Source organism: Watersipora subatra, chromosome 1 (assembly GCF_963576615.1).
Source record: "Watersipora subatra chromosome 1, tzWatSuba1.1, whole genome shotgun sequence".
Lineage (NCBI taxonomy): Eukaryota > Metazoa > Bryozoa > Gymnolaemata > Cheilostomatida > Watersiporidae > Watersipora > Watersipora subatra.
In genome coordinates this window covers 72100983-72128897 of record NC_088708.1, presented here as the reverse complement: position 1 = coordinate 72128897, position 27915 = coordinate 72100983, and the positions used below count along the sequence as shown (strand labels likewise).

Genomic DNA, 27915 nt, shown 5'->3' with positions numbered 1-27915 from the left:
TACGTACCTGCATTGTGTACGTGTATTGTCAAATTAACCCAATCGGGTGCGAAACTGGTACTCGAATCACAAACTTTGGATTTGTCTGCTATATACTGAAGTTAACGGTTGAATACCGAAGAAAGAGTTTAGCAATACTAACCTACAGTATTACTTTCATGTAAACGCTCATAGACCTAATAATTACGGTATACTTAGTAGTTTATAGTTAATAGGTCTATGAAAAGCTCTATGATAAGCACGCCTGATGGTATTTAGCAGTTGGCTAAACGTTACAGAAAAATGAGCCGAATACCTTCAAGAAATTTCCTTGTGTAACATCAATCAGCGTAAGGTGTTTATTTAGTATTTGAACTTTTGCTCAACGGATCAATTTAACTCAACTATTTTACAAACGATCATTAATGGTTATAAGTTTGACAGTAATAAAAGAACTGTCGGAGCACCTTGTGGAAAACATTCTAAAGTACGACAATTACACAATGACGATTACACAATAGTCCATGTTGCCAGGTATTAAAGATTACTCATAATAAAGAAATGACTTCAACCATACCTGGAAAGTGAAGAAATTTCAGTAATGCTAACGTTGTTCATGTGCAAGACAATATTCAAATATTTTGTTGTTTTTATCATTCAAAATGACTTGTGAAGCTGATTTTCATTGTCAACACTTGTGGCTTTTTTAAACAATTGCAATGATCATGTGATGTTGCAGTGATGTTCATGGCCATTCAATTTTTTTGCATATAGTTGTACGAAATTCTTTATGTAGCCAGCTATGATTCCATGGCGTACATCAGTTTGTACTCACTGTTCTGCATGTCATATATACTTACATACCGTAGTGTAACTAGGCTTGCATATTGAAATGGAATTCGCCTTGGTTAAAGGCAGACAATTCACACTTTTGTAATTGGGTCCTTTTTCCAGTGATTATCTAATCTTATTGTCTTATGAGCCTACTTTAAAGAATCAGTAGCATTAATCAAATAATAAGACCACAATTATGATCAATACAAGTTTAATTATTAGTAAACACCATAAGAATGTAGAAGTTATCTTACCACTGTTGTCATAATCACCAAATATTTGTTGAATTATCGTACAGAAATATGTTAACACAACTGAAGTAAATTATAAAGTAAATGTGCACGTCCTGTCGACAAGAAAACTTTTACTCGACTGCCAAGCTCTTCAAAAATATAACCAATCTTAATAACAACAAATCAGTCCTATGACATCGTGGGAACTATATAAGTATCAGATGTATGTATTTATTCCCACAATAATCAAATTCGAAAATACACAACTCAACAGCCCAACATCGGCAACTAGAAAGGATGCTCAAATAATAGGACTACATAATATGCTGACTTTCACTTCAAAAAATGAGGCTTGTATCCTGTGGTATCTATGGTGATTGATTTGTTTATTAATTTGGCTGGATTTTAACCCAGCTGGAGATTCTATGTCCTACAAAAGTGATCTGCTCGACACCGAAAACACACTTGCCTTCATTTACATTTAGCCCTGCATTTTCTAGTTGCTCAAGTGTCAATTCCAAGCGTTCATTATGCTCTGCCATGCTACCTGCATGTACTACTATACCATCAGCTAAGTTCACTACCCCTGAAATTCCTGCAATTATGTCAGCACAGCAACTTTTCTTTGGTATAATTCGGGTGCAGCGCAAATACTAAAGCTAAGCCATTTGCAATGGTTTTGACCAGCATGGATGGTAAATGTTGTAATATCTCTAGATCCCTCGTTTAAAACGAATTGATGAAACCCCATTTTCAACCCCATTTTTCATGTCTAACAATAACTCATCCGCCGTGGGCATGGGATAGTGATGTCTGATTATGGCTCTGTTGGCCTGTCTCATATCTACAACCTAATGCTACCATCAGCCTTTGGAACAATGACCACTCCACTACTCCATGTTATAGGCTCCTCTACTGGTTCAATGTCTAAAGAGCATGACTCATCCCAATGCTTCTCTAACTTTTGGCGAACATAAAACGGCACCCTAAGATATGGTTGAGCCACAGGCACAACTGTATGATCAATTTAAAGTGTTATCTCACCCTCGACTTTCTATACATCCTGAGAACAATTTTGGAAACTTTTCCAGGCCCCCTCCTCAATGACAAGATTAGTAGAAGTACTAATGAACTCCCTACTCTGTACATGTTTCTATCCCCAATAGAGCCTCAGCAACGCTGTCAATCACCAAAAACTTTGTATTTTTGGTACCTCTGCCCAAAACTGCTTTATCACTGACAATGGTTTCTGTGGTGTATATGAATAAATCTTTGGACCAGAGCGCTCTGACTTTTCAATTGCAATACCGCTTTTCTTAAGCGTTTCTTAAGCGTTTCCAGGCTTATCTATGACATTGCAATCCGCCCCTAAATCCAAGATGAACTTCATGTCTACACCCCCCACTTGCACCATAGCTCGGTGAAGTCCTATTTTGTTGACAGAATTTAATATGAAAGCAAATCTATCAGAGTTCTCACTAATATTTCTAGCGTCAAGCATATTGCTACACTCCTCACCGTTCTGTTCTAAATAATTTACATGTTTACCCCTACACACAGATTTAAAGAGATTGTATTCTTTGCACTTGAAACATTGTTTGCCCTTAGCTGGGCACATAGCATGTCAATTTTTCTTACTGCATCCGTTGCAATGGGCTTTACCTCGAAATTCGTCAGCAACTCTACTACCTCTATCTAGGCCTGCCCTACTGCTACAAAAACTATTGCTACTATTGAGGCCTGGCCTCAATAACAAGGTTATCACTAACCTTGTTCAACAGCGGTCTGCTGCTCATCTCCCGGAATCTACTTTCTACTGACTCGTTTGTACTAGCTAAAACCAGTGTGCATTCAACAGTTAAAGCGTTTCCCTCTTCCATCAAGCTTTTTCTCTGCACATCCAATAAGCAATATTCAACGATTTGATCCCTAATTTGGTTATCCAAGTTGTGGTAATTTCATCTATTACCACCCGCCTTCCTTAATCGCGCACAGTGTTGACTAACTTTCTCATTTTCCATTTGTACCATCTTACGAAACACATGATGCTGAAGAGTCTTGTTAGGAGCCACCGTAAAATATTCATCTAAATGTTGCCTAAACTCGTCGTAATTGTCTCTATTAGTAGCTGCCAATGTGCCATGAATTTCCCTAACCCTGGTCCCAGCATGGTACAACAAGAGCACCTTTCTCTGAGCCCTCATGTTGATGCTCCTTCCCTATCCAAATTGAAATTTCCCTTCGAGTCAGAAAAGGCCTCAAGTTCTTCAACCGAAGATCTCCAATTCGTGGAAACTGTCGAAGCATCACCGTTTGGAGAGAAATTGCCTGGCCCCATGCTATCCATTCTGAACCAAATGTTATCAGCAATGAAGGAAGAAAAGAAAATACCATAAATATAGGACCAATAGACTTAGCTTTTAGTGTGTAACTGTTGCTGCAAACAGTCTGAATCCCATCCTCGTCGCCATTATAACATCGGGGAATTATATAAGTATCAGATGTATGTATTTATTCACACAATAATCAGATTCGAAAGTACACAACTCGACAGCCCAGCATCGGCAACTAAAAAGGATGCTCAAATAATAGGACCGCATAATATTCTGACTTTCACTTCAAAAATGAGGCTTGTATCCTGTGGTATCTATGGAGATTGATTTGTTTACAAACACAGCAATAGAGCAGACAATTCCAATGTTTAGGATATTACCGGTCCTAGGTTTCGCAAGACTTTAAAGAAAGCTAGCCTTAGGGAAAAATCAGATTACTGCTGGGACAGGATAGCCAACCAGTACTTGTGGGTTCACGGCCAGCAAGCTACAAACCCGAATCTCATTGAATCGCCAAATCCGGAAATCCATAACAATTTCGTATTGTTTTTCCTTACACATATTTATTGCGTTAGGCGTTACGCTTGTGCTTGACATAGGGGTTGTTCTAATAAAAAAACTACGAGTAAAACTATGATTTTTCTAGTTTGCCGCTAGCCACTGACGATCCAAACACAATAATACTACATGGTCGCAGCGTGTTGGTTTGGTGATTCTCACCTCTGGTGATCTCAAGTGAACCAGAGAGACAATTATATGACTTCAGTGTAGAGCTGTTCCTGTGAGCTTCAAGTCGATCTGCAACACGTCAACAGTATATCAACATCTCACACAACAGTCTGTCATAATTGATTTACTGCAAAATTAGGAGAGAATTTGCAGGTCATATGCGTCAAGCTGGAAAACATGTTATATACTCGCTGAGCTAGACAAGCGGCCAAATGAATACCAAGTGTCTATGCTGAAACACTATGTAGGCGTTGAAGCAGTTAAAATGATTGAAACGATCTCACAATATTAGGCTGGCTCGTGTAACATGAACAATATTTGTGAAATCTTACACGTATACTGTATCAGAAAACGGTGTCATACATGATCAATATTTGTTAAAATTTACATCACAGACTGAGGGCCAGACATTTGATGTATTTTGTCTTGAGTTGCGGCAAAAGGCCTAGAAATGCCGATTTGGTTATGTAGAATAAGACCTCATTTGCGACTGATCTAGGCATCCGCAAAAACAGTACTAGGAAAAAAGCTGATAGCCTTCGGGAATAATCTTACAGTAGAAGAGGCCGTGAAAATTTGCAGATCGCAAGAATTGGCTGATAGGGCGATGAATGATATCAGCTCGCAAGCGCTCACTGTAAACTTGTCAACTAAACCAGTCGAAGCCATATCTCGATCATCACAATAACACAAACATGCCCATGCAGATAAATCAAGTGGTAGCAAGTCAGGTACATGTGTCTACTGTGGAAAAACAACACATCCAAGGTCTCGATGCCCAACCGGTCAAATAGGTGCAAGGAATGCAACAAAGTTGGCCCCTAGAAAAATATCTCAGATCAGCAGATTATTCTAAGCGAGTCTTTTTGGCTGAAAGTTTCTGTTGGCCTCGCAGATAAATCTCGGTTTTGCGAGGACGTCAAGATCAATAGTGTCTACAACCACCCAGGATAGTCAGCTACTATAGAAGTTGATAAGACACCAGTGAAATTTAAGCTTGATTTTAGCGTGGATGCTTTAGTTTTGAAAACTACAAAACCCATGGTTTAGACGATCAATCTAGACCAGGTCTCATCTTCATGATCCTGGAAATCACATTATGAATTGCTTAGGAAATTTCACTGCATGCTTCTAAAATGGGATGAAATTGCCAACGAAATTTTATATGTGATAATTAACCAGAGCACCAACCTACTGAGTAAGGAGGTCTGCAAAAACGTTGGGCTGTTGACGTGCAATGTTCACTAGGTTTGAGACAGACACAGAAACAATCTATCAGCAACACCCTACAGTCTTCGATTTTCTGGGGTTTGTCAAGGACTACCCTTTCAAGATAAATTTCAAAGAAGATATTCGACCTATGTGTTTATACACTGCTCCGTGCCACAACCTCTGCTACTTAAGGTACAACAAACTCCAAAAGATGGTAGAGATGGGTGTTATATCCTCGGTAAAAGAAGCCACCGAATGGTGCAGCGGAATGGTGCCGGTACCAACACCAGACGGATTTGTGGGCATGTGTGGATCTGTTTCACCTGAATCAATCAGCCAGGCGGGAGATTCATTCAACTGCTTATGTTGATGACAGTCTGGCTAAACTTAGATAAGGTAAAAAATTTTCTTGTTGGTACCAATTATGGATATCATCAAATCAACTTCACAAAACATTCTCATTTGCTGACGCAAATGATGCGCATTCATGCACAACCACATTTTCCCCGCATTTGTAATATTTGGGGAGACCTCTTTCATATGATCAACTACCATGTGGATTTTGTAAGCGAAATCTCTGGTTGGGTCGTTTGGGGTGGTTCACTACTTAGTTCATAATTTTGCAGATATTTTGTCATCTGCTTGCACCTCCTTTGCCTAAATATTGTCAAAACTCCTGGCACATCTAACAAGAAAAAAATCATATTTAGTACCTTTGTGTTGCTACCATTAACTATCGTTTTCGCTGAGAAATTTATTAAAAAAATAACACATTTTACTAAATCCTAACACTATTTTTAGCACTTTGTTGAAGCAAGTATTCAAGTACGATAACATGCTACAATACAAAAGACATTGTTAGATATCAGAGCACTGTTGCATCGCTACTCACTTTTTGAAGTAGATTCGTCATGTAAAATGACATGAGATAGTCAAGTTTCATTTGTTCAATAGATGTCTCTGATACATTTTTTCAGTAGATGTCTGTGGTGAAACTGAACCCGGTGTGATGCAATTATCATTGTGGAATCCATCAATGAATTAAAGCAAATGCACTTAAAGGGATCAAAAAACAGCAGGATGAATCTGGCCCGCCAGTCGTAATTTTCCCACCTTCGAGCTAGCAAGTAGTCCTGACTCACACAAATATAACATTCATTGTCATACCTAGGTGAACATCACCCTTAGACCTAGCCGGCCAATGGCGGTTATGCTTAGCAGCTAGGAGTCGCTAGGAGAATGACTCAAATCTTTATATCAGTTCCCATGTTTATATCTAGGAGTGTCATGAACTGATGTTCTATTCCTTGCTCTAAGGTAGTTTTCCATAAACCTACATATCGCCGTAATGAATTTTATGTTGCTACTGCAAAATCCTATCAATGCTGAGCATCTCCACTAATACTAGCATCTGAATCTGAGTAACAACTGGCGCCCCTTGTTTTATTTTTAGATCATTGGCTGTTACATCTGAAACATGCGAACCATTTGCTTTGGCCTTAGCACCTTCTAATATAGCATCAGAATTTTTCGCAAGCTTTATGGCTACAAAAAATATCTGTTCAACCTATCCAAATTAGTCTGTTGCATTAATTGTCTACACAACAAACCTTCGCTCAAGCCGTTAATGGCTATTCCATTTTTCCTAACCATAAATTGTAACTTAATGAGCCATAGCTCCTTCATAGGTGGAGTCTACTCTATATTCTGCATGTTAAAGCCAATAGAGCTTGAACGCATCTCTACCATCATTACCTATTGTATATAGAAGCCCAGGAAGTTTCATATAAACACTAATCGTTACCTTCTTCATTCCTACCAAGCAATTTTTTGCAAGACTCATTCGTGCATCCACTGCGATGGAAGAAAATTATTGAAATTAAATGTCATATTGGCGCATAAAAGCACTCGCTAATTTACCACATGGGCGTTGGTAGCATTACAGAAATTTTAGTGATACCACAACACAAAGCGCATGTGAAATGCTTACCACGAGGTATCGGTGGTACCTGTAGACTTTATTGAAGCAACACGAATAGCACTACACGATAACACTGCACAATAATGCGGAACAGTAATACCTCACTTATTGCAGTTAATCGAGACCAGCGCTTCCCGCGATAAATGAAAATCCACTAAATAGAAACTATTAAACCCATATCTAATAAAGCCATTTTTTCCTCAGTAGTAAGCCTTTTGCTACTTTTCTTAGGTTTGCTAGACAATTTTGGAGTCATGAACATTGGAGAGACATGATTAAGGGCGGCATAAGCACATTATTGAGCATAACTGAAAAATATCGAATTGCGATGGCTGCGAGCACAATGATGATCGCAGAGGGATCTCGCTGTGCCACAATATGAGAGAGATTCATGTATTTTATTTTTACTTTTTATTTTATTTCGTTGATTTTTTAGGAATATTTTTTACCCCGCAAAGTACTGAAGCCAGGAAAGGTAAATCTTGAAGTAGTTAGGGATTACTATATCAATTTATCGAGTGAAATATAGTAGCAATCACGCAGTGACTATCCTGTCAGGTACACCTTGTTATATCAGTGCTCACCAGTTTTTCCAACAATTGGAAGAAAAAAGCTCACCTATATGCCGTGGTATATATTTACTTTGGGCGTCCAAAGCTGAGACGGTATTAGCATCCTATAGGTCCATTTTCCAAAGCCACTTTTGCTTTCTTAGTCCAAGCTCTTACAAAGTAGCTGGGCACAGGAGAGATTTGATTTTTGCATATACAATATCCTGTACCACAATGGAGGCTACAGCTGTTTTTATTTTGGTCTGTATGCAAGAAGTCATTCAATATTTATGTGAGATGCCAGTTGTGTGTGGATACATTGCAGTTTTTTGAGAGTAGATCTTCCAACGTTTGGAACTTTACGGCAACATAGATAAATCCATGATGACGACAGGATGAGACTAAGCATGCTATCAAGAGTTTGTGCCAACAATCCACAGATGTATCAGCCGACAAATTGAAATCAGTGAGCATGAAGACAGCCTATCTTTGTTGGTCTTTGTAAGGGTTTTTAATGTTCTAATAATGTAATGTTATCCGTACTATTTTTGAGTGACTTGAAACTTGTTTACGTTGAATCTACAACGCCATTGAGACACTCTGTGACCTGCCCTTTTCGACACTGTGTCCCCATAAAACAGTGGTTCCCAACCTTTTAGTGCATTTACCCCTTTGCAAAATTTTCAAATACAAATTCCCCCATTGGAAAATGTGAAGTGTGAACCTATACTATATTGTATTCACTGAAAGGGCTGCCCATGTAAATATATGTAGGTCAGCAGCATATATACATGTATTTATTTGTTAAATAACTGAGACTAGCATATATAGTAATAAATCACCTCAACATTATTGTTATTCCGGTACACTCAACAGGTGTGGGTTGAGATTATGAATTGTAATGAAGCCGCTGCTGCTGACGCCTCTGTGCAAGCTTACACAAATCAGGCTTTGTTTTTGATAATGCACATCTCAAGTCGCTATCAAGGTCAACTTGATTTCTTTTCTCAGTTTTAAGGTGCAGCATCGATGAAAATCCTACTTCGCATAGGTAGGTAGAGCTAAATGGCATCAGAATCTTTATTGCCTTTCAGCAATGAGTGGAGAAAGGTTTCTTTCTGAAAGCCAAAACTCGTCAATAGACATTGATCTGAAATCATCTTTCAGTGCAAAATTGTTAACCAACTGAACAAACTTCTCTTGTAGCTCCTCTGGAATTTTTTCAACAGTGTGTTGAAATGGATTTCGTGTTATGTTGAGCATCTCTTTTGTTTCTGAAGGTAGCTCAGGGAAGTAGCGTCCAAATTCTGTTATGAGATAAGAAAGGTGTTCAGTAATGGTTGCCACTAGACTACCAGGAGCAGGTTTTTCGTCCAATAATTCAGTGAGTGTGGGAAAGGATACCGTGTTCCCAGTGCAGGTATATCACAGTACCAGCTTCGCTTTGAAAGCATCAATGCTGTCATGAAAGGCAAGGACATGACGATTGCTCCCTTTTAACTTCAACTTGTTTAGCGAGGCAAATAAATCAACCAGGTATGCAGTCTCAAATACATAGTTATCAGCTTTTATGGCTGCTAAATGTTCATGCTGGCCTTTACTTTCAAGAAATTTCATAACCTCAGATGGTAGCTCAAAGAGCCTGCCTAACATGTTTCTCTTCGACAACCACCTCACTTCAGTATGAAATAACAAAGTTATAAACAGGACAGCACATTCAGAACATAGTGCTGAGAACAATCTGGTATGTAGTGCTGAGAACAATCTGGTATTTAGCGTGATGCTTTGATTTAGTTCACAACTTTTATGTTCACATCCAAGCTCGATTTCAACGCTTGTAGAAAAGTTTTTGATGCCAATGCTTCACGGTGAATGAAGAAATGCACTCATTTTATATCAGGGTCTTTCTTGATATAGAATGATATGTTTTACAAAGCCTGATCTACATCCTAACATAGCAGGTGCTCCATCAGTGCATACATTTATTAACTTCTCCCAACCTAACTTGACCTTTTCAAGGAAATTTTCAACTACTTTCAACACATCTCTTGCTGAAGTTGTAAGCAAGGGCTGACAAAACAGAAAATTCTCTTCAATGGATGTGTCATGCACATATCTACCATACGCCAATAGCTGGGTAAGACTGACAACATCAGTTGATTCATCAAGTTGTATGGTCTAAAATAGGGATGCTTTAATCTTAGCAACTACTTTCTCAATATCTGCTGCAATATCATCAACGCGTTGCTTCACAGTGTTGTTGGATAGTGAGAGGTCATGAAATTTTTGCTCAGCTTATTTTCCAAGTACCATTGATGTGCAGTCTAACATACATGGCTTGATCAGGGTCTTTCCTATTGTATGTGGCTTTTAACACTGAGAAATACGGTAGGAAACAGCGTATGAAGCTGTAATAAGTGCATTACTATGAGCATAAAGACCTCCACTTGCATCAAATATACTTCGCGTTACGTGCCGCTCTTTGGACTGAAAGTAATCCCGGTCTTTCTCAGCTAGTGTGGGGTGAATTTTTCGCAAGTGTTTCTTCAACTGAAGTTGTTTCATGGAGTGATTTGAGAAAGTTTTCAGGCATATCACACATTGCGAAAGCTGAAGACCGATTTTCATGAGATACGAAAATCCATAATCCAAGTAACTCTCATTGTAGGTTCATTTCTTTGCCTTTGACATTCTGCATTAATTGATAGTTCAAAAAATAAAGCGGCGAATCAAAAATATTATAAATGACTTAGTATCTGTCTGTACAATAATAATATGTGACTGTATTAGTATTTTTTATTTGATCTACTACTATATTACATGCATGATTATCTGACTTCTTTGCAGAAAAGCAAGTAAGACATAACATGAGTGATAATAGGAAACAATATGTGAGCATAAATGTAATTATACTTGTACAAAGAATCTTACCAGATTTTTTTTCCAAGTGATGCGGTAGTTGATAAGTGAGTGTGTCCTTGTGTCAAATACCTGTGCATTGTGAGCAGCACAACGTCAAACTAAGCCTTAGTTTGACGTTAGTTACTAAGGTCATTAATTAAGGTCAAGCTGGCTTATTGGAATTTTTCCAAATTGTTGGCAAAAATTATTACATGTACAGTACATGCCGACTGTATTACAATGAATGTACAGTAAAAGGTACTTGGTCTGCCCCAGCCAGAATATACATGTAATAAAAGTGGAACGAGAACAGAAAACACATGTAGGATTTAGTTAAGGCTTGAAAGCGCGTTTGCAAAATGTGAAATTATAAAAACTTAAATTCCCCTCTTTAAAATGCCAAAGTCCCCCCTGGAGGGGGAGGGAATTCCTTCCAGGTTGAGAACCACTGCCATAGAGGATTGTGAGAGGATTATGGTCTGTGGGTAGCAGGATTTATCTACCCCATAATTATACATGCCACCTTTCCACAGCGTACACACAAGCGAGAGCTTCAAGCTCAAGTGGACTATAGCTACTCTCGTGTCAAAGAGAGTTTTTGATGCGAACATCTAAACCATAACATCTAAACCTAGACCACTGGCATCAGTTGTGAAAACTGTTCTTGACACTACTATCACCCGCCACTAACAACTCATTGCAAACCATAACCTGTTCTACTGCATTAAAAGCAGCTAGAGTTCTGTTAGTCCATCTTATGTCTTCTGACTCAAATTGTAATATTGACCTCAGAGACACTGTCATTGACGTTAAAGACGGAATGAAGCGAGCATAGTACTGAGTTGACTCTAAGAAAAAATCCAGCTCAGATTTTGTCTCAAATCCCATCAACATCACACTGTGATCTTTGCCTTTTAATGGGAGAAATACCCCCAGAACGAACCCTGCAGACTAGAAGCTGGACACTCGGCTGTCTCAATTTACATTTGAGTATTTCAACTGAAAACTTACATCATGGAGTACAAAACTCTGCTATCATCCAAGTACTACACAGAATACTCACGGCACTCATTTAACACTTTGCTCATCAATAACTAAAGAATGACGTAACACTAGCTAACCCGAACGTAATCTTTGTCCACCTGAACAAACCTTCAGAGCTAATAAAGACTAAGACTTTTACCATTTCTAAACCTGGTTGTAAGATGTCTTCAGAGCCATTGTCGAGAACACCTTAGCATTATTCATAGAATGGATTAACTCCTCAATGTGTGGTAAGGGATGACAATCCACCACAACATTCTTATTCAGTGTAGTTAAATGTGTACATATTCTTATTGTAAAGGATCTGACCCCGGTAGCTGAGTCAGCTTTACTTCCTAACAAGGGAGACGCAACCTGAGTTACTGGCCTGCCTTGTCCGAGGCCTGATTGACTTGCCTGTGGCGGTCAAGTCAGTCCAAGATAAGAACCTAGTAGTCAGGCCTGCTCCGAAACCAAACTCCCGGCCTGCCTTCTGGATCTCTATCTCAGGCTAGTCCGGATCCACTAGTGGCTGGTCTTAGGACTGGATCTCTTGTGCCATGGCACACCCGATCAAGTCTAGACAAAGCCGTGGATCGTCTCTTAGCCTTCTAGAGTCACTTTGGCAGTCCCGTCTGATGGTTACAATGAGCCTGCTTGTGCAATCGGTGAGCCAACCAGGCAGGCGTCAATAAAATCAGTTCGTACGAGTATGTAATAGTTTTATTAGTGATAGCTTCAACACATGTGTTCACAAGTTTAGGTGATATCAAGCACAACTTGCCTACTCACTGCGCTGGCTTATATAGCCAGCACACTATGGTCTAGCTCCGCCCATCAATCTATTTATAGCACAAAGGATGTACAGGATATAATAAGATTAGTACAGGATAAACATACGATTATATAACAAAAAGGCAGTTCAGGAATACGATTACATAACAGAAAGGAAGTTCGGGAGGTTTGGGCAAGTGCTAATGAGGATATATATATGTATATAAGCGTGCAATAATTGATATATGTCCCGGTCCTCCACATTATTCACCAGAAAACTTGTTACCAACAACTACTAGCGGTGATACCTAATCAAAATAATCACTCGCCCCAATAACACCTTCAGATTCTACACCAGGGGTGGCCAACAAGTATTTGTGAAGTGCTGAAATCAATATTCGGGTTTGTGTAAAAAGCCACATGCCGAGATAACAAACTGTACCAAATAATGCCAACACGTTTAAATTGTCAAACACCGAGAGATAATTAAATGAGAGTGTTTGTAAGAAATATTGTTTTATTTATCTCACCACAAGTCTATGTATATGAAAATTTATGGCATGTTACAGCATCTAGTGGGCTACATAGACAAGATAGCCAAGATACACTACATAGAGTTTATCTTTAAGTGAAAGGATCTCGGAAAAATCAACCTGATCATCAGATACTGCCAGTAGCAGAAGCGGCTTTGTATGCGCTTCTGTGAGTGCATCTCGATATTTATTTTTGTATAGCTAAGTTTGGAAAACAAGCACTCGCAAATATATGGCTACCAAACAACCTGAGGCGTTTCATGGCTACCCTAACTATGTGAGGAAACTTCTAATGTACATGGAATTGTGACAAAAAATAATCTTTTGTCTCGGATCTTTTATTTTGCTGCTGTGCCCTCAGGAAAATCGCAGTTCCCGTTCAACTGCTGCTGGTGGAATATCGTTCATGAAACCTGGTAACTGGGCTTTCCATTGTCATTGATGATTCTGGGGTACTGATGAGATCAATGAAAGAATTTATTTTCTCACATGCAGAGAACCTCCCATCAAGCTCCTGTCTAATATTAGCAATAAATGTTTTTGCTCTTTCATTGTTTTCAACAGCAACATTTGGGTAGTCTATGTTTGCCATGTATGTCTCAGTGTATTGAAGTGACTTCTTTCATCCTCCACATCTTGATAGATTATATCCAGTTTTCTTCTGAATGATCTGGCAGCTTTCCACAGACTGCATATACTCATATCTTTCTTCTCACCTGTACAAATCAATGAATATTTTCCTCAATATATTTTATCTTCTGTTAACAAGCTATCAAAAGGAATAGTACAGTAACAGCGCTATTAACAGGAATACTCAACATATTCTATAAGTTAATCATTCAACATTAGAGACTATTACTAACCTTGAATTTGCAGGTCGAGGTTATTCAGATGCTCCAGAATGTCTATTAGAGATGACATGTCTAACATTTTGTCCTCTGATCTCATGAGAGTAGTGTAAAGTTCTCCATCTTCACCCTGTTGCTCATCCAGAAACATAATGAGTTCTTCTTGTAACTCCCAAACCTTTTTCATGGTAAAGGAGAAAAACTGGTTTGCTGCTAAAAATAAAAGAACAATTTCATGTAATCTCAATGGAAAAATATATTGATACATAAATTGAATCAACTGACCTCACATTGTTGTGTGTTAGAAGCTCATTGTACTTACTATTCAAAGATTGTAGAAACGCACCAAGTTCTCGGTGACATAGAGCAGACTTAGACTTAAGATAGTTAACCAGCTTCATGATGTAAGTCATCAAATTAACGTATTCCTCATTGAGCTTTGCACGAAGCATGGTTCTATGGATAATGCGGTGACATGGTATGATGCCTGAATTGATATCCTGCAGGTATTCAATGAATCCGAGGTGGGGCCTCACTATTGCTGGGCACCGTCAGTTGCAACACCAATAATTTTGCTGAATGAAATATTATTAGTCTCCATGAATAACTTGAAATGTTCAAAGATATTTTTCCTGCTTGTCCTCCCACATAGGCTAATCACAGTCAGTAACTGTTCTTGAAACTTCCCTTCTTTAAAATACTATCAGGAACCTTTTTATCTGTACCTGTACCTTTTTATCAGAAAAAAGCTCTTTTATTGATCGTGCCATGCACTCTTTCACTAGTTCACTGTGCTGATACGGTGCCATAGCCTTATTGGTAGCTTGTGCAACCTCATAACTGGCCAGTGTTTGAACCTCGTAACTTGTGCATTTGAACAGCATTTGATGGTTGGAACATTTTTTTCTGGTTCAAAGCCTGATTTTGCAGTCTCCAACTTTTCTTTGATTTGTTCCAGAGGAAAATGACTGTTGTAGTCACTGGTTTGTCGGGTCGTGTCTTGAAATGTTACTTGCTTTGTTGTATGTTAATCTGGAATGGCAAATGAGATATACTGGCTTGTTGTTTATTTTATGAACGAATTACTTTTCTGTCCATTCCAAGTTAAATCGATTACATGTTTGTTGCACTTTTGGAGGCATTATTCTGATGACCGATCTAATTATGTTGTGTGGTGAATGTATGCTTGCTGATCATATTACGCAGCAACCAATCCAATGAACAGTAATTGAGAATTTTTTCCTTGCAGTTAGGGAAAATCTCCTTACGGTTTATGATCTACACTAGCAGTTTGTGAGTGTGTGTATGAGTGGTGGGAATCAGTAATAGAATGAATATTAGCATATCACACCTGATTTTTGTTACATTGCAAGGAGCCACTAAAATTGAGACAAAGAGCCACAGTGGCTCTAGAGTCCCATGTAAGCCAACCCTCCTCTAGGCGCTTCAACTCAGCTTTGTCACGCACAGCATATGGTGAAGCAACATACTTCTGAGCAACAGGTTTGGCACCCCTTTTAAACTTTTTCTTGTGTTGGAACTTCGTGACCCTCTTAAGACTGAACTTTGGTCGATCTTCCACCTGCATCACACGACTGATATCAAAACTAGTTGGTCTCATGAAATTTAGACCTACCAATGCAGTACCCTTTTTCACTACAGTAAGGTTTACTTACCGTAGTAGAAAACTAAACCTTACTTACAGTAAGGTTTACTCCTTACTTACAGTAAGGTTTTACATGCCTTCCCTTGAACTTAGACTTCAGCCTCAAAACAACCAGCCATGGAAATCAGCATGCCAGAGTAGTCAACTAAGGCCTGAGGGGCGCGAACCAGCTTGTCAGCGAAGTGGGCATTCTACAGATCATGTGGCAGTAACAAAATGTTAGAACCTGTATCAATCTGAAACTCGTACACAACAAAACCCGTAGGGTCTCTCACATCGACCGCTTTAGCAGTAGAGTGTAATTTATCAGAATGTTTGTTGTTTTTAGAACACATTGCACATCATCACTATTACTATCACTGATACATTTACACTGTGCCTTACCCTTACACATCTTACTCTTCGCATAGTGGCCTGCACTCCTACACACTGTTCATCCTTAGACATGACCTACAACGCCACATGTATCACACACTGCTGATGAGTTACTTCTACTGTCAGCTTAGACGTGACTTCACTTTTGACTTTGTTTACTGAGAGATCACTAAGGTTTCTTGGTGCTGGAGTTGTTATTCTGGAAGCTATATGGCTTATGCTTTATTGCTTCAGTGACACATACAATGTCAATAGTATCTTGTAAAGTCGTTCTATGGGACTGTCGGCTCAGCTTGTTCGCACGCAGTAATAACTTCTCACGTAATTGAGGACTGTTGACTTTCTCCATGATTTGATGTTTCAAAATTTCTTTCTCAGTCAGCCTCTTAACAGCTATAATTACAGCCAATCATTAGTTTCTGTAGCTTGGTGGCAAAGTCATCTATTGATAAGTCTTTCAGCATAAGCTTTGCATTTCTATTTTTCAAACTTCTCACATGCAAATGCTATATAATGAGCTGTTACTACAGCTTGAGCAGCCTCCACATTACTGTCAGTAACATCTAGGTTGAAGGACACACGCTGTCCTGCGTAACCCAAGCTTCGGATAAAGTCAGCATGCTTTACATAATTAGTTGTCTGCACTATACCACCGATCAGCTCAAAGTTCTCACAAAATACAATTTATGAAACAATGGGAGATTAGCTCCCAACTTAATTTTCACAGAACATTACATTGACTCCAAGAGTTTTTTGGTCCAAGACCAAGGGCTTGCAGTAAGTCCAAAACAACTTGGCAACTGTTTGATCTATACCTGTCAACCTATTATTTATTTCAAAAGTGTTCACAAAATTCAAAAGTGTCCACCAGTGTTTGGTCTAAAACAGGCAGGCCAGCAATCTATCTACAGTTGCTTTCTCACTGCATCCATGCATGTTTGAATGCCGGTTCAGCTCATCAGTGATTGGATTAAATCGGCTTGACAGCACTAGTTGTCAGTCTTCGAACGCTTACTTTCTGTATTGAGTATTGACCACTCTTCTCTGTCAGATACGGTCTTGTAAGTCTCTCAGACTCGGTCAAGTGTCGAGATAAGAAGTTGAGCAGCTTGAAAGTTTTATCTTATGTTGGAACGGTTGAATGTTGGAGCAAATGATCTCGTAAGAGTATCCTATGTTTTGTTTGACTTTTTTATTCGCCAAAACCTAATGGTAAATATTTCGCATCTGGGTACAAAAGATATTTTGTTGTGTGCCAAATTAAACATTTTTCTTTTTTCAAATTATAGCTTGAAAATAACTAAAAAATATGGAAAATATTATACGTGTTCTCAGCTTCTTGTAAGTGGATCTCAAAATGTGGTTAGCTCATGTGAATTAAAAACTGCGTAGTGGTAAGTGGGGCAGTTTAGACCTTTGTCAGATTTTTGTCAATATTTTGGTACAAAACTGTCATAGCTCTATGATAATTTGACTCAATATAGAGAAGAATGTTACCTATCTTATTCTGTATTAGTTTACTTGTAGTTTCAAGCAAAAGTTCCGAATAGCTATATATTGTTAAAACAGTCCAATGTTCCAAACTGTCCTGTAGTCGGGGTAGTCTGGGCCCCCAGTGAGGCACTTTGGACCTAGATTATAAAACCATTGAAGATGTTGGCAAATTATTATTAAATTGTTAAATTTAAATGAGCTGTTAACAACAATAGAAATGGTGAAAAATATTTAAACACTGCAAGCATAATTAAAGTAAGATTGGTTATAATATCACACGACCATCCCACATTTTACCTGTTAGTTTCCATATATACTGTGATATGTTAATTTTAAATATAAGTTTTTTTACAAGTTCTTTCGGTACCTTCAGATGCTATAAGAGTTGAAAAAATTAAAACAATATCACAAACATCTACAGTTGATACGACCTCCTCTGTTGGTACCACAAACTGTTGGTTTTTTACATTTTCGTAAAACAAGACTACTGCCGTATTGTCATCACTATCTATGGCCTGAACCACTCTAATGAAGTATTTTGTGGTTTTCTTCTTTTGAAAGCTACCAGAACATACGAACCTATGTTTAGCTTTTCTGCTGTAACCATGGCACTGCCGGGAATCTCTCCATCATCACCTGATGGCTTTTCTGTATCATCAAGTGGCATAGCCATGGTCTCCTCACGACTACTTTTTTCCTTAGTCTTTCTAACTATTGACTTCAATGTTTTTGTTCATTTTTTCCTGCCTCTCCTTCTCTTCTAACTCAAATTGATGCTTAGTTGTGATATTCGTAAAACTAGATGTTGTTTTGCATTTTCTATTTTGGGTTTTCTTCCGTGGTCCGGCTTCAGGGAAAGGTCTTATTTGTTCTGGTGTGACGGTACATGTCTTACTAGGAATAGTTATAGAAACAACGCAGATTTAAAGGGGAGACCGTACTTGTCAATTGCAAGCTCACATGCCATAGGACCACCAGGTTGGTCACTCTCAATAGCAGTTTTTTGAGTCATGTAGGCTGAATTGATCATTGACTTAGGATGCCAAAAATTTTCATAACTTAAGACATGCCAATTAAATGGATAAATCTCAAGCTTTCTAAACGCACTTATGTTATCAAGGGTCATAGCTCTCAGATATGCAATACCAAGCATAGGAGCCGTGTTGCAAATACTAAGAGTTTGGCCAGGATTACTAAGATGCCAAGATGTACATGCATCATCGAAATACTTATAGAGGGGTCCAAAAACTAAGATATCCAGAGGTTAGAGTCTGTGTGTGCTGTGTGGAGAAAGCGTAAGCATGACTACACCGTTATCTTTGGCCATATCGATAGCATCTATGCTGAAATGGCTATCGTGATTGTCACAAATGAAGAGAGCAGCATTTTCTCTTGCTGCTTCTAGTGTGTTTGATAAAATGTCGAAGCGATTGAATGAATTAATTTCTGGACATTCAGCCAGAAAGAGCTACAGCTACAATGGGACACATAGGGTGCTATTCAATGTGAAATCTCTGAACTTCCGCTGAGGAAATATCATCATTGATGGAATGCAACTACCACTTGCATTTACACAGTCCTCCCCTTTCGACAAATGTTACATGGCCCAACAGTCTCATGTTCTTATCTGTTAATGATCTTAGTATGCCTGTGGAAAGTTGTGAGATTAGTCTCACTCATGTTATGTGTGCTGTTTGCTTCGAATTCATATCTTTCCATAAACTTTTGCAGGTTGTCATGGAATTTCCTCACATTCTCTGTTAAAAGCTGTCCCTCGGCTTAGACTAGTAGGTTCAGGTTTTCACCATGATTGATTGAGATGGCGATTCATGAGGCAGCTCATTCACTCTACACTTACCCTACTGTCATGGTCCCAATTCTCGGAATATTTTACTCCTAGCCTACCGGCATATTCCCAAGCCAATTTTTCTGCCAACTTTATTGCCATTTCTTGATTTATCTTGGCAACTGTTTTTAGATAGTTTTTCAACAGAGCTTTTTGATCCTTTGTGAATATATTTCAACTAGCTGTGTTTTTGATCTTCACAGAATGATTAGGGCCTTTTTTTGCCTCATTCACAGACTTCCTCAGAAAGGTTCTCAGTACATCAAAGCTTTTTGTCACCGCTTTTAAACCTTCGCCAGCTATTATTTGTACTACTGCTTTGCTCATCACTTTATTTGAGAGCTTATTCTCTTGTCGTTTCTTTGATATGCATTGTCTTACAATTTTTTAAGCTAAAAATAGGAATAAAGATTGGTTGAAAAAGATTATAACTGAAGTTGGCAGAAAAATCGTATCAATATTCGCTGGGGCACATTAGAAAGGGATCCAAACTGCCCCGGTGATCAGGACCAAACTGCCCCAATACTTCATTTTTTAAACTAGTTTTATTGCAAGATCCAGATTCAATTCTTAGAATGTGCCAATGACCAGCCATGGCAAGACAATGGATGTCTCTGAGATTTTACCTCAAAATATACGTCAAAAGAAAGTTTCATTGGAAAAAATAATTTTTGATTACCAATCATTGAAGATTTTCAGGAGGTTGTCAGGAGTTACATGGGCAGGATATTACATCATTTCCTTTCTAATAACAGGAAAACCAACTCATAAGCATGCAAAATTCATTTTAGAAGGTGATGTCCAAGTTGCCCCAGAGTCTAAACTGCCCCACTTACCCCTAAGTCATTAGACGACAATTCTTAATGCTTTATCAATGCTTGGATAGCAAGACTAGAGCATATTTATTATTATCAAATGTTCCCTAACCTTATTACCCAAAATACCTTGCTTTTATAGCTGTTACAATTTGCTGTATCATTTTTCACTTGTGCAACAGTTTTTGCAATGCTTAGTACCTGCACCATTCATGATGGCTTTCTTTGCAATGATTTTACTTTTTGACCTTGTACTGTTTGCCTGAACATGAACACGTAAAAGTCTAGTTTTCCCACAATGTTTTCCAACAGTGTGTTTTGACCAATTTCAAACACACTATGCATTAGTAAATCTATATATTTTATTCATTTTTAAACTGCTAAGTAGAATTTTTATTGACTTTAGTTCAGTGCACGAAAAAGTGCCTTAACAACTCTTAATTTGTGCAGTCTTCACTGCATTGTGCTTTACGCTTATCTGCAGAAAGTATTGGCTATTTGATCTTTTTCTGTGCAGCAGTACAGTAACACTGGCTATTATGTATGCTCAATAGCATTGAGCTTAGAAATCATAGGAATCTATGCACAACTAACTAGTGAAAATAGTGCATAAGCAAAGGAGGTTCATTATATATGAGTTTTACAGTAGCTAAGATCTTTTGTATGTACAGTTAATTCCGACGTACAAGTCGACCTGGTGTATAAGTCAAGGTCTAAAGTTTGGTTTAAAAATCCTAGTTTTGTCATACACCTGCCGTATAAGTCGACCCCATTCCCTGGCTCAAATCGATTGATCGCTAATAGTTTGGTCGCCATCAGAAGCGGGCAGTGCATAGCTGAAGAAATGGTATTCAAAAACTCCATCAGCAAAAACACCAATGTTTTTTTGTGCTGTAGGCAATACCTACAATTGCTAAAACAGCGTGAGACAACAGTTGTAGTGAAGACCACAAGCCACAAAAAAACGATAACTTCACCATCAGTTCTTGTTAAATGGCTATGACAGCAGTTTTTTGTGGGTCAGCTGCTACCCTCGCTGCCTTCAATGTGTGGCCAGAGTAACTTAGTATAGCCATTAACCATGCAAGACCATAGAGTGACCATAATGTCATTCATATTTGCCAAAGGATTTCTACTGAAGGCTTTCCAAAAGATTTGCTGGGAGCTGTCACGGTTTGGCAGATGTGAGAACCAACTCAGCGTTTTGGTCACTACAATTTTTCGATTGTGAAAGCGAGTTTTTCCAAATTTAATGGTACTTTTTTTATTTTACCTACATAAGTACTCACAGCTTGCCAGCTCATCAAAGCTTTCATCAATTCTGTGGGAGGAGGGTGGGAGGCGGTGAGCTTTTTGGATGTTCAGCTATGTGGAGTTGTTTGTTTTGCATTGTAATCAACGCAAAACTATCAAGATTTATGATTTTATGGGAACACAGCCATTTTTTTTCAATTTAATTTTCAATTATGGCTTTTGTTTTGTAAAAAAATAGATAAATGATTTTTACATTTTAGTTCACAGCTCTTGTATAATGCCCAGTTTATTATAAGCTCATGACTTCTTGTAAAATCCGATCGGGTAATGAGCATTATCACTCCTTTCACTCTAGCTGTGATCCTAATTTTGTGTGTGTGCTGTTTTGTGAAATCACATGCAGCAAGTCTTCAACTGTAATCATGTATCTTCTATAAAATAAGTGATTGTATTTTGTGTGGTTGCAGGGTCTCATTTCTCTTAGAATGTCAGACTCGGACTCAACTCCTCCAATGGTAAGTCCGGTGAAGTTCAGTTAAACACCTAAACGTGTGCATGTAGATTTACTTGCTAGCAACATTTCATATGGTAGTTCTTTCTAAAATTCCTTTCTGTCAAAATGTTTTATTATGAATAAAAATATTTATTTATTATTGGAAAAAATAAAAGACGGAGCAGCAACTGAATGCTTGTTTGTGATAATATTTATCCAACTAATGAATAATTGTGCACATGTTTATTACACTGATTAAAGTATGCCCACTAAAAGCCTGTGCGAAAATATCATAGGTTTTTACACGCTTGAAAATCATGATTGCATGAGAGATCATTACGCCTAACAAAGATTATAAGCACACTTATAAACAAAAGCTGGCTTCAGACAGACTGACACGGCTCTTACTATAGTAAATATTTAGACTAGTTTAAGTTACTCAAGTTCATTTGTTAAAGATTTTATTACCCGTGCAACACCGGGCATTCACTTAGTCTTTGTATAATTGTGACTTGTAATCTACAAAGATATATGTATAAACATGTCCCAGCATTGACATTAATCTTATCACGGTTTTGAGCTTATGCATTATCTCTGGGGAGACTGTAAAGTGAAGGAAAATTTATGCATAACTCATAAACTGATCAGTTGGACGTGTAAATATTAAAGGCTATACTAAATATACATGGTATATTTGTATCCGCAAGGAATGCGTTAGGTCACAGACATTAATAGCAACTGACACGGAAATTAGCGATCAATCGTAGTCAGTGATTGACAGATTAACAAACGAATTATATTACCATCTCAACGGTAGTACGAGTCCTCATTCATAAATGACAAAAAAATAGTGATAATTTATGGTAATAGGTGATAAACGCAGTAGTGAACAGCCACAAATAATGTTAGTATTGATATTATGTGATATCGTGAATAAAGCTATTACAACAAGTATCGTCTGCGTCAGTCTAAGATTAGAATTGGTAGAATTAGTTAGGTAGAACTAACATGAACATGGATAATGCTGGCAAGTCTATGTATATCAGTAAATAGGTGTGATGTGTATAGTGGAAGTCATTCAGGCTTTTGTTCGTGTTTTTAATTTGTAAACTTTTAGTGTGCCGCTTACAACAATAATTTAGTCGAGTGTTTGTTGCTGCGGTCTCCATAGTGATCGCCCTCACTTTTACTTTGTCGTTCCATTTCACATCTAAGCAAATGCTGGTTTGTGCGACATTTATGATATTCCTGCAACAAATTTCTTTGTCTTGATGAAACGTTGTCTTCTGCTTTGACAAAATAGATTGCATTTTGTTGGTCTCATTGTGATATTAATAGGAGGTTGAATCTATCTATGTGATTCATACTTTTATTTATTACTTTTAGTTTTCCATATGCCGTAAAACCTCTAATTGAATGCCATGGCACTCTATTTTTCAACACTCCTCTATAGTGGCGGTCAATTGGAGGTGGCGTTCATATAGAGGCTGGTGGTGTATTTTTCAAATGACTCGTCAGAAATTTGGGAAGATAAATTTAGCCTTAATACGGGCAAAGCGAATTTCACCTATATTTTTGCTATCTTTTTCCGATGGAGTGATATTAAAGCTTTTTGATGCAATAAATCTGTTAACTTACCTCTAACTTGTCAAAGATCTCCTAATAAATATGCATCGAGAAATATCTCTCTATCAGTTTATATCTATCACTTGCAATTGACCTGTGATAATATTATAGTCTGTGGCCTTTGCAATTTTTTGGCATTTTTAAATTTTATTTCATTCTAAATTTGAAGACATATTTTTATTTTATATGTATATTTAATATAGTTGAATAAAGGCTCATTGCACTCATTGATATGTTCGCTACAGTTTGCAGCCAAAACTAGCTTTTTATGTGCACTAGAAGTGGATTTATGAGTATCGATTCATTGTAAGCTGTGTTAAGATAGCCACAAGGATGCTATTAAATAACATGCTATAAATATGCATACATGTATTTACAAGTTATATAACGATAATCTATCAAGTGATACAAATATATATTCATGAACAAGTAATATAAACGAACCATAGGCCTACTTATATTACATGCAGAAACAAAAATTAATGTTTTTGAAAACAGAAATATTTCCATCGTTTGCTCGGATAGCTACGTTCTGATTGTTGCTTTCGATGGAACGAACATCTTCTAGTTGTCCAATACCTTCCACAATATCTTCTGGCCTCAACTCTTTTTCTGCACTGCTGAGCTAGTCAATATTAGCATCCATACAGTTTTTTGGCAGAACAAATTTTCACGCGTTGCATTTAGCACGTCAAAAGTTTGCTCAATAAATGTAACCTTTGGCCCAAAACTTGCAAACCATTTTTATATGCATGTTCTTCGAATTATTAAGACAGCGTTAAACATGGAACTATTATTAGCCTGAGACAGTTAGTCTCAGGCTAACTGAGCTAACGCCATTTTTATGGCGTTGCTTTCAAATTTCATCTACCATCGTAAAATTTAAACCGTCTTTTGTATATGTACATGTACTTCAAAGTGTCAAGACCGTGTTAAACAAGGAACTACTATTAGCCTGAGAGCGCTCTTGATTATTTCTATGGTGCTGCTTTCAAAGTTTTAACGAAAAAATGCAAAAGCTTTGGAGTTTGACAACGAGAGAATTGATTGTTAATAATGTAAACAATTCATTATTAATACGATTTTGTGGACACTTTTTTACTGATCACTTAATATTATGGGTTCATAAAAATCAAAGATAGTCAAAGTGGCGGTCAAATGGAGGTGGGGTTCAAATAGAGGGTGGCGCTCTATTTTTCAACCCTTCTCTCATAGTGGCGTTCAAATAGAGGTGGCATTCAGATAAAAATGGCGTTCAATTAGAGGTTTTATGGTATTTATATTTGTTACTGTCAACATAATTAACATATTATCAGATGATCACAAGAAATTTAATTAAACATAAATGACTTTTGCTGAAAAGAATGCAGCCTTTTGACAACTCAAACATTTATGCTGTTTCACATGATGTTTGGCACCTAAAATTTGCGTCAAACCTAACAATCTGTTTACAAATGTTTTAAACCAGCTCTTTGATGCTTTGAGCAAAGTTTCTTCTTAGTAAATACTTGTTTAGGCGTGATTCACTTAGCTACAGACTCTGTTGGGTCATGCTAATCAAACAATGAATTTTAGGAGTGTATTATTGTATAAATTGTTATGTTATAAAGTTTATTTGATGTTCAATGTTCTTAGTCACATGCATCTGTAGGAGCAACAGCCTAAAACCACACGAAAACGCAGAGACTCAAGACGTACAACTCGAAATCACGGGGAGCACTCAAACTTCGTCGAGCCCAGGTCACGAGGGAATAGACGTGAGAGCGAGGGACTAGTAGAAGTCATATCTCAAATTGAAGCTTCCTCAGACTCTCGAACTGCATCTACAGATATCATAGTGCTCGATGAATCTTTGCCCAATCATGGGGCTTCAGGAGAAGAAGTAATAGACCTGACACTTGATGACAGTCACATAGTCACTCCACGTCCTGTTAGAAAACAGGGTCGGAGGCCTCCTTCAAGTGTGTGCAAAATTTCAACAAGTTCATCTCTTTGCATGAGCTAGTCCATGTGATGCAACTGCTACTCCATGGAAAGTTTAAATTTTTGGCTAGCAGTGAAATAACAATCAGCTAACAATAGTATAACAATCAGCTAGCAATAGTATAACAATCAGCTAGCAATGGTACAACAATTAGCTAACAATAGTATAACAATCAGCTAGCAATGGTACAACAATTAGCTAGCAATAGTATAACAATTAGCTAGCAATGGTACAACAATCAGCTAGCAATAGTATAACAATTAGCTAGCAATAGTATAACAATCAGCTAGCAATGGTACAACAATTAGCTAGCAATAGTATAACAATCAGCTAGCAATGGTACAACAATTAGCTAGCAATAGTATAACAATTAGCCAATAAGGGTTAAAAGTTAGCTAGTAAGGATTAACAGTTAGCTAGCAAGGGTTAACAGTTAGCTAGCAAGGGTTAACAGTTAGCTAGCAAGGCTTAACAGTTAGCTAGCAACGCTTAACAGTTAGCCAGCAAGGGTTAACAGTTCGCTAGCAAGGCTTAACAGTTAGCTAGCAACGCTTAACAGTTAGCTAGCAGTAAAAAAACAGTTAGCCAGCAATAGTATAACAACCAGCTAGCAAATTGTAGCAATAGTATAACAATTAGCCAGCAAGGGATAACAATTAGCTAGTAAGGATTAACAGTTAGCTAGCAAGAGCTAACAGTTAGCTAGCAAGAGTTAACAGTTAGCTAGCAAGAGTTAACAGTTAGCTAGCAAATGTTAACAGTTAGCTAGCAGTAATATAACAATTAGCTAGCAAGGGTTAACATTTAGCAAGCACTAGTCTAACGGTTAGCTAGCAGTAGTGTAACGGTTAGCTAGCAGTAGTGTAATGGTTAGCTAGCAAGGGTCAACACTTCGAAATTGAGGAATGCCATTTCAATTTCTTGATGTACATGTATGTAGTAGCCTATTACAAAATTATTATTTTTATATTTGCTAGTAAATTAGGGGAGACTCCCTCTTGTCAATCGACATCCTTCTTCTAAATGAATAGCCATGGATGCATTATGATTTATCTATAGACTTCAAATCACCCATTGAGACTGTTACTAATATCCAGTCGTATCTCATCAATGAAATGTTTACAGATCTCTCTCATGTTCACACTTTCTTCTGCAGCGAGTGATGATGCTCCTCTGGTGGCTGTTAGAACTCCCAGGATTCAGTCAGGTTTGTTTTGTGAAATCTTCCATTTTAACTGCCACTAGAAGTAATGCTTCTCAATTATGAGCTTTTATTTGTAGAATTGTGCTGTGCTGCAAACAGTGCATCTACCGATATTATTAGATGCAAGTTTTCTCTGATTATTGCAGATGCTGACTGTATGGTGATAGAGAAGGAAAACAAAAGCGAGTAGGTAGACTCACTATGCTTGTTTGAGCGTACTAGTATGATCAACATGTACACATTCGATTTTAAACTAGTCAAGTCACTGCTCAGATTAGCGTCTTTGTTTAGATCTGTAAATAGCTCTGCATAAATCCTTGTTTCTGTAGCCGTCAACTCAGTTCAGAAGTTGCCTCTCCCTATGACCCACTCACACCTAAGAGGAAAATGATCAGTTGTCCTATATGCATGGACCATGAAAGAACGGTAAGCATTTTTCACTGAATCCTCTGGCTATACATGTAGTAGCTATACGTGCCTTCATTGGCTTTTCTATTCAGTTTCTGCGCGGGGACTGACGTGTTGAGACCATGCTTTGGGTTATTTATGTAGTTGTAGTAATTTAAGATGTTTTAAAGTTCGTGCCGTGTCACACAAGTTTTATTCGTTTGTGCTCATTTTTAAAATGATAATGAAAAGAAACTGTCTGTCTGACTCTGTCTGTTGTCTTGTTATTTTAGATACGTCGCACAGGAAGAAGTATGATGTCGACAACTTGTGGCCACATATTCTGCAATGAATGTATCATTCAAACAATCGCTCGACAAAAATGTTGTCCAGCCTGTCGCAAAAAATTGACAAAGAAAACAGGGATACATCCCATATTTGTCTAGCTTTAGTTTTATATCACCCCAGAATATTTCGGGGAACCGCTCCAAGATATACAGAGGGCATACTAGGATTATTTCGAACATTTTCATATTCATTTATCATGCAAGCTGATGAATGCTATTGCACTAGACTTTAAATTTTCTTCCCCAAATAATAATATCTGATAAGCCTTACATTATTAGTAAAACATGTAGTGCAGAAAATGTGATCACACCAAAAGGCTCAACCAGTTAGGAAACAATAAGAAAGCAAACATTTGCACCACGCTCACCCTATTTCCCCTAAAGAAACGAAGCAGATTCTAATCTGCTCTGAACACCTCAGCCCTCCTGGGTCAGTGTTGGAATGCTGAGTATCTAATCCACTCTCAGCGCTTCGGTCCATAATGCCTACCCG

At 37.9% G+C, this 27915-nt stretch overlaps 1 protein-coding gene across 1 annotated transcript; it reads left to right on the top strand.

Moving 5' to 3' along the window:
* Positions 1-283: 283 nt before the first annotated feature.
* LOC137385647 (E3 ubiquitin-protein ligase RNF4-like) lies at positions 284-27692 on the top strand. Its single transcript, XM_068072154.1, has 7 exons — positions 284-329; positions 21849-21896; positions 25152-25461; positions 26641-26691; positions 26835-26874; positions 27018-27114; positions 27369-27692. The coding sequence occupies exons 2-7, from the start codon at positions 21867-21869 to the stop codon at positions 27519-27521; spliced, it is 681 nt and encodes a 226-aa protein (XP_067928255.1). The 5' UTR covers positions 284-329; positions 21849-21866; the 3' UTR covers positions 27522-27692.
* Positions 27693-27915: the final 223 nt, after the last annotated feature.